The 15,680-nt window shown below is 38.2% G+C and overlaps 1 protein-coding gene and 1 long non-coding RNA gene across 2 annotated transcripts in view; both read right to left on the reverse strand.

Annotated features, from left to right (window-relative positions):
* The window catches only part of LOC138032254 (signal transducing adapter molecule 1-like), a 23,099-nt gene extending 11,254 nt beyond the window's left edge, over positions 1–11,845 (reverse strand). Inside the window, exons 1-8 of the mRNA XM_068879894.1 lie at positions 11,725–11,845; positions 11,569–11,653; positions 7,762–7,837; positions 5,338–5,433; positions 3,598–3,677; positions 3,218–3,284; positions 3,030–3,129; positions 1,618–1,655 (exon numbers count right to left, since the gene is read on the reverse strand). Coding sequence (XP_068735995.1) covers positions 1,618–1,655; positions 3,030–3,129; positions 3,218–3,284; positions 3,598–3,677; positions 5,338–5,433; positions 7,762–7,837; positions 11,569–11,653; positions 11,725–11,767 — 585 coding nt within the window. The 5' untranslated portion in view covers positions 11,768–11,845. The remainder of the gene's footprint in view (positions 1–1,617; positions 1,656–3,029; positions 3,130–3,217; positions 3,285–3,597; positions 3,678–5,337; positions 5,434–7,761; positions 7,838–11,568; positions 11,654–11,724) is intronic.
* A 1,670-nt stretch (positions 11,846–13,515) lies between these two features.
* On the reverse strand, positions 13,516–15,626 carry LOC138032258 (uncharacterized). The gene is made up of 3 exons (XR_011128314.1): positions 15,439–15,626; positions 15,095–15,343; positions 13,516–14,567 (listed from the first exon to the last, which is right to left on the reverse strand). It is a non-coding gene; the product is annotated as an uncharacterized lncRNA (long non-coding RNA).
* Positions 15,627–15,680: the final 54 nt, after the last annotated feature.

Below are 15,680 nucleotides of genomic sequence, written 5' to 3' on the forward strand. Positions count from 1 at the left end.
AGATGTTGTTTTGCATCACTAAACGTGAAAACACGTTACCCACGCAACATTTCGCCCATTCCATTATAATCCACCCCCACTATGAAAGAGGGTCTCACCAACTGACCACCCCCCTCCCTCCCTTAAAGAACAAAGAAAATCGGATTGCCAATAACTCAAAATAAGCCATGTTTTCTACTTCCCTGTAGCCCCTGATGAATGACTTTGGCAGCCCCCAAGGGAAGCCTCATCCACCGGAGGGTGGGTGGATGTTAAATAGAATAGTCACTTTGTAGGAAAATGGGAAAAGTAAGGAGTTATTTTGTAAAAATGCTGTAAGAAAGACTTGTAAGCTGGCGTTTCGAGCATTAGCCCTTGGCAAGAGTGAATTAGATAAGAGTGTTTCTCTATCAATGGGCCTCATTCGCGCGGTGGCCATATTGGCCATAGACAATATATGTCGTACCCCGAGCCTCGAGTTGAAATGTTTGGGAACGAGTTCGGCGCGCAAAAACAAAAGTTTTCAGTCCCTCGGGACTCAACATGGCCGACGAGTGATTAAGGCCTATTTGCGGTCTAACCCTAACCCTAACCCTAACCCTAAACCCTAAACCCTAACCCTAAACCCTAAACCCTAACCCTAACCCTAACCCAGCACTGTCACAAATAGACTTATTTTTAGATGTACTTTACGCGCGCAAACAAACAAAAGGCCGCCACCTTAACCAATCAGGAAAAGCCCTGTCACGCGTGATTACTTCTGTCATGTTTTTTTCAGGGACATGACGACTAATTTTTGAGCGAACGGGTATTCTAAAAATAGACTCATTTGTGACCGCGCTGGGATGTCCACCCACGCCATAAGAGCACTATCAGCTAATTCACTTTTTGCCTTTCGCAAGACTACAGGGAGGAATTCTGAGTTTTTAGCGACTTACATATATATTAATGTACAGTACCGCTTGAAACTATTGACCTCTTTGCCGCGTCAGTACCAGGCAGTCTTTCGCGACTTTACCTACATGTGCTTGTACTATTCTCGATTCATTTCTGACAAAATGGCGTGAAAATGCAGACGAATCGAAAGTGATTCATGTAACTAATCAACAACCCACATTCGATGTGAATGTTTCCGACTGACGCCGTACATTGTATGGTAAGTTTTCTCCAACTAATGACTCCGTCTGAAAGAAATACTAACTAGTGTTTAGAAAGCTTGCACATACTTTAGCAATGAGAAATGGAGTTAGTTCACACCACTATGTTTCACTGCTTTATCCATTTTTGAAAAAAAAAAAAAACGCTTTTAAATAGGGGTAAAAATTAACGGCAACTGAATATTCTTGCACGACAGTATTTTTACTTTGTGACATGATTTTTCTCGCTCAAAAGTACTGCACTTTACCGCGCAAAGCCACATTACCTCGTTAATTGCGCGACACACTAACCGCGGCAAAAACGTACCTCGGTTTTCCTGCGTAGAAAAAAACACCGTTCCCCCGCGGCATAGACGAGGTATTGCCTCGTCCCGAGGGGAACACAGTTTTAAGCGATACTGTAGAAGACGGAGGAGCTTCACATATCGTGGAATCCTGGTGAATTATTTACACGAATGAATATCTTTTGTGGTTGCCATACCTTGCTTGTCTCTGCCTCTTTTAATGACAACTGGATCGCTAGAAGGCAAGATACGGCGTAAATTTGACAGTTTCAAGCAACGCACACTTAACTAGTGATATCAATATTTGCCGTTGTCAAAGAGACACTGTCACACTATTTTTAGAAACACACACGCCCTTTTCTCTTAATGAAAATGTATTACTAATTGTTATGATTAGCAAAACAAATAGTGATTTGACCCAACACCAAACTAGTGAGAGAAAAACAATGTAGTTCTTGATGTGATCTCTCTCAACCCAGGATTCAAGAAACTCTTTGTTTGCAGGTTTTGCAAATCAGCATTTTACATGTACCTTAGAGTATAGAAAACTCTCTCTCTCTCTCTCTCTCTGACAGCATGAGTCCAAGATACGTGAATCAAACAATCTCGTAGCATAAGTGTTTTCGCCACTCAACAGTGCATCAGTTTTCAACAGATATTTCATAGATTATTAAAACCAAAGGGCTTTACTGTTACATTTGACAACATTTCACGCAACTTGTCTTGTTTTTAATGATCACATGAGGTTAAAGAAACATTTTCATTGGCTGGTGCCTCAAACTGTTGTGACACAAGATGCAGGACACCTGATACACTGCTCAATGATTGAAAAATTCCTTGCAACTTTGAGTGAAGTTCCTGCAGCTTGTCTCGCAATGTTCTTGGCCATTGTAAGGTACATGTATGTTACATTGGGCAACTTGTCTCGCTATCGCATTGCGAGACATTAGTTGCACAGTCAACAATTTAAACAGTGTAATAGCACCTTTAACCTTCAAAGTCAATTTAGTTATAGCACGGTGAGTTCTGTGGATAGTATGTTATTACTCACACAGACCATTCTACAGCAATGTTTTCAACCAAAACAAAAGAGAATATTAATTTTGCATAAGGATGGAGGTTTAGGTTGGCTGCCGTTTCTTTGATTTGTGAACCAAGATTAAACTGATGCGGCCTTTATGTGCCTATGCTCGAAAGTCATGGTTCTATATTTTTCTGGGTTCAAAAGTTTTCAACCAGTGTAATCTTGATTTTTCTTTGTCTTATATTTGCTATCATACTCATAGTCTGAAACAAAGGAAAATCAAAATTGAACTAGGCAAGTTTAAAAAATAATTAATTTTGAACCACAACACATATGCACTACCAGCAAATTCGTCTCTTAATGAGAGAAACTGTTTTCTTTTTGAAAGGATATCCCTAGATCGAGACCCACGATGTCTGTTAGGTTTTTGAAAAGTTGGGCAGCAAATACAGTGTAAAGGGGAATTCAAGAAGTTTGTTGTGGTAGTATTGATCAATTATAGTACTCCCACACTGAAAAAACTACATTGTTTTTGTAAAGTGCACTTTATGTGAAATACAAATCAACAAAATTAGTAGCAGGAACCTCTTGCTAAATCTTCATCTTCTTCTTCGGGACTAGACAACAAAGCTGATGATGACGATGAAGAATGGGATGCAGAACTCACTGACTTTGAACTAGAATCCTAAAAAAGACAATCAAAATGAATGAGCTATTCAAATCTATTATTGGTGGGATGGATGCTTCGTATGCAATGATGTGAAAAAACCAACCTTGGAACTACTGTTCGAAAAATCAATTCCATCTGCTTTAAGTTCTTTGTAGAGTGTAGGAATGAGGCTGAAAAAAAATAAATAAATAAATAAACACACACATTGGTGGGGAGCATACTGTACTGTGGAGGATTACAGATAGACCAATTCTTAAATGATGGGTTACGTCTCCCTTACATTCCATGGAACAAAATGTTACTCATCTCATAAGCACAGTGTACAATTCCATGTATATTATGATCCATATTTTGGTAAAACTAATTCACCATCGGAGAACTCAACTAAAGAAAAAACGGCTCTTATATAATTCTTCTTATTTTATGTATTTACAGCTGTAATTAATAGTTACAATGTATTTTGTTATTTGATAACAACTGTACCTTAACTGTGGATCATCCTTGAAGCAAGCAGCCCATTCTTTTATAAGGCCCTTCAGCTTTTCTATTACTTTTGGATGCCCCTGAGAGTGTAAAAATTTACATGTTTTTTTTTTAAAATACATGTACATTTATTTTATCAAAGGGCCTTCCAAAAGACAAAATACAATCAATTGTCCACGATGTGAGTTTGAGTTTTAATACCGCCTGGTAATGACTTAATGATTTAACTGCTCTGAAAAAAGGAGGCATGAAGATTCAATTTAATAATAAGCTCTATTATTATATGGCTCTGTCTCACGAGGACTGGGAACTACAAAATTCGCGAATTTGATTGGCTAAAATCTATATTGACTGCGGCCTAGATTTTCCCACCTAGACCAGCATCTAGACCGGTAATGTTTTGCGGTGAAAAGATGCAAACTAAAATGCAAAAATATTGAGTATTTTCTTCTACCAATATTTATTTATGGAAGTGCCAAACAGCACTGTGCAAACTGCTTGATCTTATGTGAACATAATCACAATTATACTCCTTCAACTCAAAGAACTTCACGAGCTTCCTGCGGAGCATAGGATTGTTTTTCAAATTTGAATGTTGACCTTTACAGCTTTAAATTATTTAGGCCCTATTCCCTACATATAATTACATTTTTTTCAAAAACTTTACCTACTGTTAATACAAGCTCTTCCATGATAATACTTCATGATTTGTTAAAATACATGTACAGTGTTACAGCCCCCAGTTACAGGGAGCAAGGGTGAAATATGGGTCTTTGCCTTGAGCTGCATCACACAGCTACAGAGTAAAATAACACCTGACAGCATAGCTCATAACTGCATTGCGCAGTCACCTTAAAGCATATCTGAGATGTGGCCAACCAACCACCCAAGTGGGCGAATGTGGGAATATATCATGAGTATATCGTCCCCAGTAACTCAGTGGTTAGAGCATCTGACTAGCTCACGGAGGGTCGTGGGTTCAAATCCCATCTGGGGCTCAGATTTTCCCAAGTTCCCAATGGGTTTATGATTAACATTTCATTTCATATGTTGTTGTTGTTATTATTATTATAATTATTATTATTATAATTATTATTATTATTATTATTATTATTAATATGATAATGATGATGATGATGTAGAATTAAGCACAGGGTTTTTCCCTGGGGAGAAATATCCAGTCAAGTAGCATCCCGAGACCTCAGACTTCCAGCACTTTGCTTAGGGTACAGGACCTTTATAGGGGGCAACTACACTAGACCCTAACCAACATGGACAAAATTATTGTTGCTTTTACTTTTTTGCATTTTTGATACACACAAGGAACCTTAAAAATGGTCATTTCCTCTGATACTTTTCTTCTGACAGTGGTGCCTTGATGACCTTAAATTATTAAATTCATGTGGCTCTCTTCATGCATGTTGAAGGCAATCTTGTCCAGGGGTTTCATTAGAAGCTGGTCACCGAAGGTATACCCCTGTCTATGTTGTCAGAAATTTGCCTCTCATTGCTAGCTACTCTGCCTTTGATTTTCACTCAAACCCTTGTAAAAGACAAGAATGACCGCCACTTACATTGATCAGCACAGTCATCTACTTCAAATGTTATTGAAAGCCCTGCTTGTCACAGCTTAAGAAATGTCTGCGTCACCAGTTTTCAGAGTTTGTGATAAATTATTATCATCATCATCATCATCATCATCATCATCAGCATCATTATTATCATGAAGATGATTCTTACCCTGGAGATGATACTCTTTGCTTCATTAACAAACTCTCTGGAGCACACCTCCAAGTGAAAAACTTTTCCACAATTGTTGACACAAGCCGAGAGCAACTTAAAGATAAGAAAGTAATATTTATACTGAGGAGGCAAGGTTGACCAACATTTACCTCAATGCAAATTGCAAAATGAAAGAGGCCCAAAAATTAGATTGATATTAAACAATTAAGTGGTCTGCAATACAGGCCTGGGGTACTTTGATGTCTTTGAAATCAGGAGAGCGCTGAAAACACTAGATGTAAAATCATTAAATTTCTATCTTAGTCACCCAGAAAAGTTGTCTTATTAGGGTGTTAAACAACGCGATTGACAATGTTCATTAAAATTTTACATGAAGCAATTTTTTTTGCATGTCAATTTTTGTCTTAAATTGCGCTAGTTAGAAAATATCCACAAAAGTTCCTTGATTTTGCCCTGAAGTTGCTCCTGGTTCATAATAAAAAAAAGAAACACTATGGATCTGATTCCATGGAGTGACTTTTGTGCCGACTAGCTCCTATCACTCATTCATAGCCCTTGGTCTGTTTACATGATTCAGAAATCATTTGTACAATCCTTATTTTTTTTAACGTTAGAATGATTGTATTTAAAGGAAAATACATGTATGTAATTATTGTTGTAACACTTAGACTTGAGGGATTCCCCTATCTCTAGACTATGGGGAACCCCAAAAAGAGGACACCACGTGTGTTGTGTTGAACCACCCATTAAAAGTCTTGAGCCAGGTCAGTTAGATTTTCTGGTCCTCCAAAACTTACTTCAATAATATTATTCATCTTACATGTAGCCTACAGGTCCTGGGTATTTGAAAAGTACAGTAAAAATTATAGAGATATCTGTTAGAGAACATTCTCTTGGACGATACAAGTACTTATTCCCTGATTGGATGGTGATTATTACCCACTGAATAGCAATATCATCTTTAATTAACCCACTGACACCTCAAATGCCCTAGGATGCAACCAGTTGATGAAGAAAATAGTCTGGCATTAGACAGAAAGTCTCACTCCCAGAGTTCAATGGGTAATAGCCACGACCAGTTGTTGAGTGCCATTTAATGACCCAAGAAAAAGAAACAAATTTAAAACAAAAGTTCCACTCCCAATAAAGTGACACTTTTGAAAAAAGACTATAGTCTGCTTAAAGCCTGATGATATTAAATAATCATCATTGGGGTAACCTTTGGAAGGGAATGAGTAAAGAGACCTTAAAGTTTTTCTTTTGGATCTTAACAACCCCACTTATGTCAGAAATGCATCTCCAAGTAATAACATGTAGATGCAAGCACAATTTTGACATCCAATACAAAGTGTGCTTTGTAACACTTTCACTCCCATAAGGGCCACTGAGACTTACAGATTCTACTCTGTCTAATGCCAGACAATTTTACGCGTGAATGGGGAACCCCTCGGGAGCGGAACCCCTCGGGAGCAAAGGGGTTAACAATATCTACATGTCCCCATTAACCATTAACCATTAACTCCCGTAAGGGCCACTGAGACTTATAGGTTTTACTCTGTCTACCACCAGACGATTTTACTCATCAATGGGGAGCCCCTGGGGAGTGAAAGGGTTAAGTCTTATCACATACAGGGCAAAATTACTGAATGCTGATTGGCTGAAACGGAGGGCATTTTTTTTCTTTTAATACGAGGGCACTTTTCAATTGGTAATCAAGAGGGCATGAATCATTACTTGTTGGTTAACAGTTGCTTATCCAGGGCAAGCGAAGTTACAATGGAATCTTCTTCCAGACTCTGACTCTGATTAAACTGCTTTTTGTGCACACAAAATAAATTTCAAGCACAATTTCTGTTGACAGCCAGGATTTATTGAATTGGACTTTAACCAAATGAAAGCATGTTAAGTTGACTGTCATTTGTCCGGCTTCCCTCAATAATTTTGCCCTTTGTGCGATAAGCATGTGATCACAATGTGCCCTTGTGCAAATGCAACTAAGGATTACCAGTAATTTCACTTGCATTTTCAAAGTTTTTCAAATTGCCCTCATCACTTCCTGACTCAGGCAATTTTGTGAAAACTTTGAAAATACGTGTGAAATTAATCCTTAACTGCCCTGACAGGCCCATGCGATTAAATAGTTACATGTATACGTGTACATTCTACCAAAAACTTTGGGACGTTTATTGAAATCTGCAAGCATCTGATTACTTGTATCTCTGGACATATCTGTACAATCCTGCAACTATGCAATTCAAATCAGTGTAATTCGATAAGTTTACAATTTGGTCATTTTACGTGCATATTCATGAACAATCATGTATATACATGTACATGTAACTTACGGTAAGAGTTTACAATTCGGTAAGTTTACGTGCATATTCATGCACAATCATGCATATACATGTACATGTAACTTACGGTAAGAGCTTGCATAGCAACATGCGGAACTCTATGATTTACTCTCTTCATTATGGACCTTAGTGCATCTTTGGGTCTAAAGGAAAATCAGCAAAGGTCAATGTTATGAGAAATCAAACGACTGAACGAAAGTAAACAATTTACAACTTACAGTACCAGCAATTTCTGATAGTGTTTCCTTGCACAATTACATTTAACAAATAGATTCCATGTTGCCATGTGTCTGTTCACTAATTGATCACAGGTGACATCACAAAATGTGGTAAGAACAAAAACGTTCATCGCCTCGTGTGTCACTGATGTTCATACCAGATTTTGACATTCTTCTGTGATCTACTACCGAAATCACTGAACTGTTTTATATATACACCCCGAAAAACATGATTGATCGCATTTGAATTTCGACTTGCTTACGTGACCATTTGGAGGGTCCCGATTTGTGAATGTCATTCTTAATGTGAGCGAGGCCGTGGGAAAATAGAGAAACAGACCGCGACACGAGATGAATGTGTACGAAGAGCTTTCCACCCTTTGGAAATGATATATGGTCACGGATGGTTGAGCGGAGGGTGAGATTTTTCAACAGAGTTCTTCCCGGGACGTTTTAGAGATACATACAAGATTAAAGAAAAATGAGTGGTCTACCAGTTTCACACATAAGGGAGACGTTTTGTCCCGCCTTCGATGTTCCACAACGACTGATAAGAACAAATGAGAAGATATGTCAAATGTTTTCTTTTACATTTATTTGCAACATTACTGTTCTTGAAATCGTTTTGATTACTAAATGAAAATAATTATTAACTGTTTATTCAGGGCTCGAAATTAACGAAAAATTCCAGTCGCATTTTGCGATAAGATACGAAAATTTAGTCGCAATTTCGCAAATTTTAGTCGCAAAATCGCCGCGCTGCATTGTGTTGTCAGTGGTTTAGAAAAAAATATGAGCCCGCAATATTTGTGCATAAAGAAACCGCTGAAAATGGCAAATGATCAAAGGAATGTAGCTGTGCACGTAACATCGCAGCTAAATTACTCTACAATTACGCTATCTTCAGAGAAAATTCAAAGTGAGAAGCAAAACAATTTTGTCATTTATTTATTTATTTTAGCAAAGTAGCAGCAAAGTGGCAACTGCTAACCCTTTGGTTTCGAAAGAGCGAAGGTGACAACAAGTCGCAAATTTGCGACTTCTCCAGATATTTTAGTAGCAAAGGGAAAAATTTAGTCGCAAATGCAACTGTATTGGTCGCAATTTCGAGCCCTGTTATTTGTTCTCCACGACTGACATTATAATTAAATTACTGCTATGTTGACGATTCATATAATTTTCGCAGAGAATTTGTCTTCGAATTTACGTCAACCAAAACAACAACAAGGGATAAAAACTCAACTTATCATAATGATTGGAGTGAGACTTCGGTATCAATTCCCGCGAACAATTTGTCGATACTATACTGGTATTTATAAACCATACAATTTTGCTTTACGAGCATGAAATTTGAAACAACAAAGCATTAGGTGTTTACTTTGAACTGCCTTACAAGCATGTGACATTCTCATTTTCTTCTTGGGCAAATGCGCAAGTCTTTACACTACCTTGAAGTATCCAGTTTTGCCATGTAAGTTACCGAAGGTCTGCTTTTTATCAGCAGTTGCACTAAATCTAGGTTCTTCCAGCTTTTTCCGTTGACCCTTAGTACAGGTAACCCAGGCTCACTGTGTGTGCCACTTAGGTAAATATAGATAACATATGAGGCAAAGTTTAGGTCTGGAAATTTGCTAGAAAATGGAAATACTATGTACCATGTGGTGAGCTGTTGTTGTCTTCAATACGTACATGAAGTTTCGGGAAAAATGGTTCCTGTTCACCTTCCCTCATAGTATAGCGACAAGGTAGGAGACGGAAGCCAGCCTCAAGACTCCCCTGGAGTCACAGATGTATGTCCCAAATTGCTAAAAACAAAAACTCACTGAGCAACTTGGGACTCCCCTCCCTCCAGGGGGACTTACATGTATTATACTCGTCACCAGGCGTCCCGAGTTCAGAGCCATTTTGAATTGGACACTGCGAGGACAACGGTTTTGGGCCGCCATTTTAGCAGGTTAACTTGTAAACAAGTTCTACAGAGCCTGGAGATGTTTCAGTGGATTCATGGTTTACAGAAAATTAATTCATGTTCCATGAGCCTGGCATGTTTATTTAGCGATTGGATTGATTTTCGCTAAAAAAATTGTGCTTGTTTTGGGTCGATCAGAGTCCCGACGCTGGCTTCTGTCTCCTCCCTTGTCACTATACTGTGAGGGAAGGTGAACGGAGACCATTTTTCCCGAAACTTCATGTACGTATTAAAGACAACAATAGCTCACCACATGGTAAGTTTCATCGATTTTTATTCCCATTTTTCTAGCAAATTTGCAGACCTAAACTTCACCTCATATGTTCTCTATATTTACCTATGCGGCACACACAGTGAGCCTGGGTTACCTGTGCCCTTTAGCTGTGTGACGATGGAAGTAACTTTCGGTTGTATGTTTGACAAAACTTGTCTTCCATATTTTTGAAACTGTAAGACCTGGCACTCACTTTGTACTTTAATCCTATGTCTCTAAAACTTCCCAGGTAGAACTCTGTTGAAACGTCTTCCCCTCTGCTCAACCATCAGTGACCACATACCATTTCCAAACAGTGAAAAGTTCTTCGTACACATTCCTCGCAAGCCGCAGTTTGTTTCTTTTATATTTTCCCAGGACCTCGCTCACATCAAGAATGACACATCACAAATCGGTGAGCTCCAAATGGTCACGTGAACAAGTCGAAATTCAAATGCCATCGATCATTTTTTTCGGGGTGCAAACAGTTTCGTGATTTCGGTAGTATTACTGAACAGACGCACAGCAACATGGAATCTATTTGTTTTATATAATAAAGAATTAAACTTTATTTGCACAGAGCTTGATGGTGACATCAATCGTGCGTCTGTCCTTTAACAGATCATAGGCAAGAACCGATCAAAATGTAAGAACAGGTCAGAATAACTTGGGATATTATATAAATACGCATAGTGGGATTCTCAAGGGCTACATTGACTTCAATAGAATGCTGTTAACCATGTCCAACTGTTTGAGATGCAACTACATTATTATAATTATTCTGTCATGAATAAGGAAGTATATAGCTTGGGGAATACTGCATGCAAAGTGCACTGCAAACTGTGAACCTCTGTGTTTTAAGCCTTGAAAAAACTCCCCCAAGGAGATTCTGTTCACTTAACAAGCTGGGACAAAAGTAGGAGGTACATACGTCTGTGACACAGCATTTCGAAAACAATCGTTTCAATGACGTCACGATTCGAAAGGGACGTGACACACTGTGATGGGCAAAAAAAAAAATGTCAAAAGCGAAGAAGACTTTTTGGGTAAAGTAAACGAATTATAGCGAAGTAAAAACACGAGTTTTGAGTCTCGAGGATTCTTGCAAAAGATAAATAAGCTAATCAATCAATAAATTATAAAAATCCAAACAAAATTAAAAGAGAGTCGGCCTTTATACTGAAACCGATATTTTACTTTAAACTGAATAAAAGTGAAAGATACTACCAAATTTTTGACACTTAGTTCAAATAGGAACTTTGTGGAAATAAATTATAATGCCCAAAGCTTGTGACAACCTCATGTAAACTTACAAATAAATATGTAAGTTATTACGTGTCTGACACAAGTTTGAAGTCCAAATTAGTCGTTAAAAAAATAAGAAATCCCTTGATAGGTTGGCTACTTCGTTAAAGAGCTACTTTATCTACAAACCCGGTTGATGTCTGTGGAATCCGATCGCAGAGCTCCATAATAAGCTGCCAATCGTCTGTCGTATTGAGTTCGCTTGTTGCTTTCTCTGTGAAAAACAGGCGAACTATTCATCCACTTGCAACGTCAGATAATCAAGGCAATGAGATTTCAACTTACCGACATCTTGATCGAAAGGCGAAGAGCTCGAAAATAGTGGCATTATACGTGTAACGAGATTTTTTCCGGTATAAAACTTCGCAGAAATAATTGTGTGCAGTTGTTCCTGATCTACCTTCTGTTCACAAATATTATTGACCATGACCTCATAGCGGCCTTAGAAAAACGTGATTTACCACTGACCATTAGCATGGCATGCTCAGAAAGTAACATTTCTTGAACTATTCACCGAAGTGGAGGTGGCTAGCGGTGGATAGTTCCGAGCCGCGAAGCGGCGAGGTAAATATCCAACGCTAGCCACTAACACTGAGGTGAATAGTTGTTTTAGTATATACTAAAACAGTGAGATAATATACACCACAAAAAATTAATTTGGATGTTTTCTTCACTTGTCACGGATGCAAATCGGGACGCCATTTTTTCCTGAGTTGCTCGGAGGTAAATAGCATCCGGAGTTTGACGAGCCAATCAGCGCGCGAGTTCGACGCTATCCACTGTTTTAGTGTATACTAATAAGATATACTTTTCCTGCAGGAAATGAATAATTTTACTGGGAATTTAAACATTGACTAGATTGCAGAATTCCCATCCTGTTAATTTGCATACGAATAGCATCTAGTGTTACATGCCTTGTTATTCAATTGCAAAGGATGCCGCTACAAGAAATACAATGTATAGTGGCCAGGTATTCTGCAATTGCTCCTAAACATTCACCGCATATATATTTTTGTGGTAAACGCATTTCGAGTATCTGCTATTTACAGATAATCAGATATTAGAGATAAACATGTTTGAAGTGTATCAAGACTGAAATTGTAATGCACACATATCAATGTTAAGCCTCAGGGAGTGGGGCTACCTATGGGAAATTGACTTAAGGAACCTTTCCCTTGCCCCAGGGTTGGGAATTTGACATACCAGCCATCTTGGAACACTAAGAGATCCTGGAGATGAGTTATCCACAATCATGGTTTTCACATGACTTCTCTATTTTCCCTGATTTTTCTGGACACCATGGGTGAAAGAAAGGAAAGCAAATCTGTCTTGTCTTTTTATAAATATGGACCATCACTTTTTTCTGTCTTTGCTGGAGTGTTCAGAAGTATAAGAATGTTTCAGTCTATTTTTTTTGTCATTGTTTTTATTATTATTCTAAATATTATTGCTCTTTGCCCATTTCAACTTAATCAAAAACATAAAACAAACAGCGGCCACAAACATACATATGATAAAGTACATTTTACTCAAGTCAAAAGTAAAATGTGCTTTATCATTATGTTTGTAAGCGCTGTTTGTTTTGTCTATACTTCTACGTATTCATGAATTTTCCACTCTATCATTGTGCATGCTTGATTGATTCGAAAGCTGGTAAATGTTAAAAGAACTATTTACGAGGCTAAAAAATAATATTGTTCATAATAATTATTATTATTTTGCTCAATTTTAGGTTCTTGTTCAGTAGCATGAGCAGCAGAAAGGTTTCGTGTTACACGACAAATTTCCATCAGCTGTTAAATGTGAATCTAATGAAAAAAAAAGTTACTCCAGGGCAGGAATGTGATGTCTTTGATCAAAAGGTGCCCAAGGTTGGGGAATTTGATGGTCTGTAGTTCCCCAGGGGTGGGAAATTTGGTGCTAGCTTCCATCAAAATGTCAAATTCCCCTAGGTCAATAGGGTATGTCTACGGCCTAAATTTATGCAATTCACGCATGTTGACTCCCATAGCTTGCATGTAGACTTGCAAATTGGCTCACTGGCATATTGTGAAAACTCAATGAAAAACACAAGCATATATTAATAAATATTTTATTAGATCACATTTTAACTTGCAAAAAGCCAAATACATCAAATAAATAATTATATAAAACATTGTTGCACCTCTCTCATAGCATTGAGGGCATGTTCAACAACAATTAAAAAATCGATATTGATAGCTTAATTCACTTGATTATTAAAGAACACTGCAGTTCTCTAGTTGCTTGTTTTTGGAGTCAATGTGTGCAGATGACAATGAGGATGATAAATCCTGTTTAGAGTCTCCCACAGAGCAATGTGATCTGACTACAACCAATTTTTAGATGCTGAAGTACTACGAAAATCACCGATCTGTGAAATGGGCCCGAATTATTGAGTGACTGCCCTGCCCACTTCATTTTTTTCCCACGGTGTGAGCAGTAGCCATTTTTCACTGTTAAGGTGTATCAGAACAACCACAACAATTTGTAAAGATACATTTTCAAAATCCCGAGTCTCAGGGGGAAAGGGATGAAATTGTTCCTTTCCAACAAAGAGTCGAGGTTGCAAGTGCAACCATGGATTCGCTGTTACATGTACTTCGAGAGCAAGAAAGGTTCCCTGGTCTGAAAAGTATCGCCAAACACAACACCTCTCAAGACTTTGAACTATTTACAAGCGAAAGTGCGTGGGACAGTGACTCAATAATTCAGGCCCATTCCACAGATTGGTGGTTTTCGAAGTATTTAAAAATTTGTCATCTACAAAAAATATGATGGAAATCCACGACCAGAAACAACATTACAGACTTTGCCCACAAAGATGATGATAATGATAACTGCAAAGATGATGTTGATGATGATGAACCGTCTCTGTTTCTAGTCTTGTCAATGTAGAGTAATGCGCTGTCCGATAACAATCATCTCGATGTTGTGATACTGTAATTTCAACCCATGCAAAGTAGGACTGGATTGACCCAACCATTCAACCTGAGGACCCAGTGACTTGCACGGCTTTCAACAAGTGAAGACGATTTTTCTCTCCCAAGCAATCAAGCCTGGCCTCAAGCAACAATATTCTAGCTTGGCAATAAAAGCACATTTATATCCTGAAAATTATTAGAGTAAACGTTTGTGAATAACCCGATAAATTTTAAACAGGGTACGTACGTGGTATTTAAAATAAAAATTATGAACTTTGCGGAGCCTGATATGCATGTATCAATTTGACAGTTTTGAGAAACAAAACTGAAATGAGGAATACAATATGACACTATTGGATATAGAAGTTGTCTTACTGAGAAAACAGGAAAGGAAAGGGCCTTTTATCGACACAGCCAGGAAACAATGGATCGTGGTTTTTATGAGCATCATGATCACGTACAAAGCGTTTCAAAGCGCACGGATTAATCCACCAGGATAGAAGATGAGCATATGGATGTAAGATTTCTTCGAACTGAAACTTTGCCTTCAAAGTAGAATGGTTTTACTTAAGTTTGCATCTGAAAGGATTTCAAGCTTATTAAAAGGGCAACTATAAAAGAAAACACAACTACAACTTCATGCAAATTGTTTTGAAAACAAGCTCCAGAAAAAAAAAACCAAAAAAAAAATTGACTTCTCAGGACTAACTTGCCTTTTTTTACTGCTCTCACTTAACACGAATGCGAACACCTCCCACCACCAATTCAATGAAAGACGTGCAATTTTTCCGACACCCGAAGCTGGTACTTTTCGAACGAGAGTTGGCTTGCATTAATTGTCCACCGTGGTCGCTTTTGTCAGACTCCTTTCGCTCTGGTCGCATTGATGTTGCTTTTGATCGGCATTTCGCTGATTCTGAAAGCTTCGAGATGTAAGCTTGGCTTATGGGAACCGACGACATCTGGGAAGAGAAAATAAAGCGAACACACTGAAGATCAAAATGCAAGCGAGAATTTCTGCACGTATCCACGAACTGGCCATCATATTCGGGCTTACCTTGCAAATCGCAAGACTATTTGAAAACGATTTTCGCAAATTACAAGACACGAAAGAAATTGAAAATAGCCACAACTCTTAGCAAAGCCGTTAAGGTGCGTCCGCCGAAAAGATGTCGAAACATGCTTGTGGAGAACAAGTGATCTGACCTCGCGTGCCACACGGAACGTTCGCAATGAAATGGTGTGCAAAGATCATATTTTTTCACAGCCAATCAGAACAGCCGAAATAATTGGGTTTGC

This window comes from Montipora capricornis, chromosome 14 (genome assembly GCF_036669925.1).
Source record: "Montipora capricornis isolate CH-2021 chromosome 14, ASM3666992v2, whole genome shotgun sequence".
In the NCBI taxonomy this organism is placed as follows: domain Eukaryota; kingdom Metazoa; phylum Cnidaria; class Anthozoa; order Scleractinia; family Acroporidae; genus Montipora; species Montipora capricornis.